Source organism: Olea europaea, chromosome 5, assembly GCF_002742605.1.
Source record: "Olea europaea var. sylvestris chromosome 5, O_europaea_v1, whole genome shotgun sequence".
In the NCBI taxonomy this organism is placed as follows: Eukaryota; Viridiplantae; Streptophyta; class Magnoliopsida; order Lamiales; family Oleaceae; genus Olea; species Olea europaea.
Window position 1 is genome coordinate 8890202 of NC_036241.1, and position 4269 is coordinate 8894470.

The 4269-nt window shown below is 33.0% G+C and overlaps 1 protein-coding gene across 1 annotated transcript; it reads left to right on the forward strand.

Moving 5' to 3' along the window:
* Positions 1-646: 646 nt before the first annotated feature.
* On the forward strand, positions 647-1453 carry LOC111394557. Its single transcript, XM_023020422.1, has 2 exons — positions 647-992; positions 1091-1453. Exons 1-2 carry the CDS (start codon positions 749-751, stop codon positions 1345-1347), a joined length of 501 nt encoding a protein of 166 aa, XP_022876190.1. The 5' UTR covers positions 647-748; the 3' UTR covers positions 1348-1453.
* The last annotated feature ends 2816 nt before the right edge of the window (positions 1454-4269 follow it).

Consider the following 4269-nt stretch of genomic DNA (forward strand, 5'->3'; position numbering starts at 1 on the left):
ACAATCGTAAACTAATTTTTTTCTCGAACTTAATAAATATACGACTTTTAAAGATATATTACTGATAATACTTGAATCCAAGATCTTTGCCTAACATTTTATCAAATATATTACTCAAACGTTTGCGAGTTTTCTTCTAGATGGTAATTATAAATCTTCATCCAATCCAAGCATTGTAAGCTACAACATCATCTATCTGTCAACCAAGTGGTGAATGGAGATGTACAAATATATTTATCCTAAAATTGGGACTCGTTATGCAAGATTAACTTTCTGTTCAAATAATTGTCTTAATTAATATATTTCCATCTCTTGATTGAAAAAGATAAATTAAGAATTCCAGATTATATTTCTTTCTTGGTATTATTTGAGTTATCATAAAATATGAACCACTAATTTTACTTGAGGAATTATTACATATAGATACATCTTTTTAACAATAAATGGAGGATTCAATATGATCTAAAGATTAGAGAACTCAGTGGATGACTTGGAAAATGTAACAAAAAAGATTGCCAATTTCAACCATCTTACAATGTAATAATCTTCAGCCTCACCAACCAACTTAAGGATAAAAAAAGAAAAAAATTATATTATTTCTGCCTACTTATATGTATTTCGACATTCTTAATTCCTACAAACTTTACTATAAAAACCCACGTACTGTCTCTTCAAAAATATCATCACAATCGAATTTACTCCTATAAACTGCCATTAAAGAATTACATAATACCAGAGAAAGAAAAGGATGGGTTTGGGAAATGCCAGAGCCCTTGTGTTTCTTGTAGCCATGTCCATGTTTGGCATTGGAATGGCCAACAAGAATTTCAGTGGAGATTGGAATTACACTACAGGTTGGCCTTATGGACACTGGAATCCAACTCAATCTACGAAAAGAATAATTGTTGGTGGATCTGAGAATTGGCGTTTTGGGTTTAATTATACTGATTGGGCTATCAGAAATAGCCCCTTTTTCTTAAACGACAAGCTCGGTAAGTTGTCAATTCATTGTCGAATTTAAGTTTAGTAAAAGGTCATCTTTGTTACGAGGAATAGCTCAAGCTCTTATATGTTGATTTATTACATGCAGTATTCAAGTTTGATCCTCCGAACGACACCACACACCCTCACAGTGTATATCTGCTGTCGAATTTCTGGAGTTTCCAGAACTGTGATTTTAGAAGAGCAAAGAGGATTGCACAAGTGACACAAGGAGAAGGAGAAGGATTTGAATTTGTGCTTAAGAGATGGCAGCCTTATTATTTTGCATGTGGCGAACGCAACGGGCTTCATTGCAACAATGGGATGATGAAATTTGCCGTTTGGCCATTGTTCCGTTGGTATTAGTGGCTCAAAATCGTATACATACACAAATTTTTTTCTTGAAACTTTGAATTGCTAGACTCTAATAATCAACCTTTATGAATCTATATACATTAAAACCTTTTCTTTATTGCCAAGATCTCCATGTCAAATCATCAAGAGAACTAATAAGTGCGGAATATATTTTGATCCATTGAATTGAATGTTTGAAAATCCCAGAAACACGATATTAAATTCAAGATACAAGATAACATTATCTCGACAAAAAGAAAACTTGCAGAAATTAAAAAATTGAATATAAAGAATTTTTTCGGCCATTCATCCAACACAAGAGAAAGTTCGCACATAAACTTCACAAATGCCTTCTGAAAACACAAATATGAGACCCTCTCATTATTCTCACTAATTTCACACAGAATATTACAAAATCAGAGGATAAACATGTTGAATTTAAATTTTAATCATGTTAAGAATCGAGAATCACAATACAATAATTAATAAAACTAATTTATACCTGCGGAAGCCATTATTGATATGAATGGTAGTTGTAATAGCAGTCAAGAGCTTTCCCTCCTTGCTCCTCACAAAGTATTAGCTATCAATGGGATAAACTAATAAAACATATGGAGAGGAGAGGGGACCTAACCTTTATATAGAAATTTATTTAGTCGTCCCATTATCGACTTAAACCCTAATTAGGGTTTACGCATAATTCCGGCCCACATACTTGAAATTATCACATTATATCAAATAAAGCTCGTAAGGTGTAAAACGGCTCAAATTGATCACTTAACATAATTGGCCTAATCATAATGTTATTGTGAGCCATACATCTAACCTGTAAAATTTTACAATCAAATGTGAAGCCCATATTTGGAATTATTCCAACATTCTCCCACTTGGCAAACATTTGATTGTTAAAACAAAACTTTTAACACCCGGGTTAGACTGCATAGGTGGCCACAGAAGTACAGCTCCAATGACGACACCTTATGTAACATGATCCAGTCCAATAAGAATATTAACATTGAACATGGAAGTCATTACACCAATTAAGTGATTAAGACCATTCCACAGGTACAAATGCCAACATCCTTATCGACATGGATCATCATCCTCCAACCAATGTGGTAGTATGTGGTATGAATTTAGCACCAAATGTGATAAAAAAAACTATGCTAATTCATATTGGTCTTCATAATGCTTCTGATCAAAATGAAGCCACATGTCTTTAAAAGAGATTCATCTTATGTCTTTATCTGTCATATCTCGATATCATAATAATATCATAAAAAGACATAAGTCAAATGTATGTTCAAAATTATTCATGGATAGGGAAAATATATTTTATTATCAGAAGGGGTTGTATCCGAAAACATATGAGTTGTCTATGTACCCCGCAAAGGGATCAAGCCAAAAACATAGTTCATAATTAACTCCCACTAACCAAAAACATCAAATATTTCCACAATGCCCATATTAGCAATATGTGTTTTAAAGACTTTTGGAGTGAGTCCCTTAGTCAAAGGATCTGCAATCATTGCTTCTGTATTGATATGCTCTATTTTCGTCTGCCCTTCCTTGACCCTGTCTCTAACCATCAAATATTTGATGTCAATATGTTTTGACCCACCAGAACTTTTATTATTCTTTGAAAAGAATACTGTTGCACTGTTATCACAGTAGATGGTGATCGATTTTGAGATTGAATCAACAACTTTCAAGTTAGAGATGAAATTTCTTAACTAAATGGCTTGAACTGTAGCCCCATAACATGCCACAAATTCAGCTTGCATAGTAGAATATGCCACTGGAGTTTGTTTAACACTTTTCCAAGAGATAGCACTACCAGCTAACGTGAAAATATAACTTGAGGTTAATTTCAAATCATCTTGACATCCAGCAAAATCAAATTCTAAATAGCCTACCACCTCAAGATAATTTGAACGCTGGAATATAAGCATATAACCTTCAGTTTTCATTAAGTATCTCATAACATTCTTAATTGCTTTTTAATCCTCTTGTCTTGAATTTGACTGAAACCTACTAATGACATTGACTGCGTAGGCTATATATGGTATAGTGCAAACTTGAGTACACATCAAGCTCCCCATAGCACTAGCATATGATATCGTCTTTATGGATTCTCTTTCTAGCTCATTTCTTGGACATTGAACTTTGTTAAATTTATCTCCTTTTATGATAGGTACATCACAAGCGGCACAATTCTGCATATTAAACATTTTTAGAACACGTCGTATATAAGCTTTCTGAGAAAATCTTAGTAAGCCACGATTCCTATCATGATGTATTTCAATACCAAGTACATAAGAAGCTTCTCCAAAATCTTTCGTCTCAAAATTAGCAGACAACACTTTCTTTGTCTTATGAAGCAATCCTAAGTTACTGCTAGCAAGCAAAATATCATCAACATACAGGACAAGAAAAATAAAATTTCTCTCACTGGTTTTGAGAAAAATGCATTGATTAACAATATTTTCAACAAAACCAAGAGAGGTCATTAACTTTGTCAAACTTTAAATACCACTGTTGAGATGTTGCTTGAGGCCATATAAGGATTTGTTTAACTTACATACCAAGTTTTCTTTTCCTTTCACAATAAAGCCTTCAAGTTGTTTCATGTAAGTCATTTTAGAAAGATTTTCGTTCAAAAATGTAGTCTTAACATCCACTTGATGAAACTCTAAATCATAGTGTGCAACAAGAGCCATGATAATGCAAAAAGAATCATTGGACGAGACAGGTGAAAAAGTTTCAAAATAATCAATGCCTTCCACTGAGTGAAACCTTTTGCAACCAGTCTCGTTTTCTTTTGTTCAACATTTCCTTTTGAATCTAATTTACTTTTAAAGATCCACTTTTTATCTACAGCTTTAGCATTTGGAGTAAGTTCAACAAGTTTCCAAACATTTAAATTTTAATCAT

Excerpts from the sequence above, each read along its gene's own strand:
- LOC111394557 (XM_023020422.1), top strand. The coding sequence starts at position 749 with ATGGGTTTGGGAAATGCCAGAGCCCTTGTGTTTCTTGTAGCCATGTCC. Across the intron at positions 993-1,090 it reads TTTCTTAAACGACAAGCTCG|TATTCAAGTTTGATCCTCCG; the intron begins GTAAGTTGTCAA and ends TATTACATGCAG.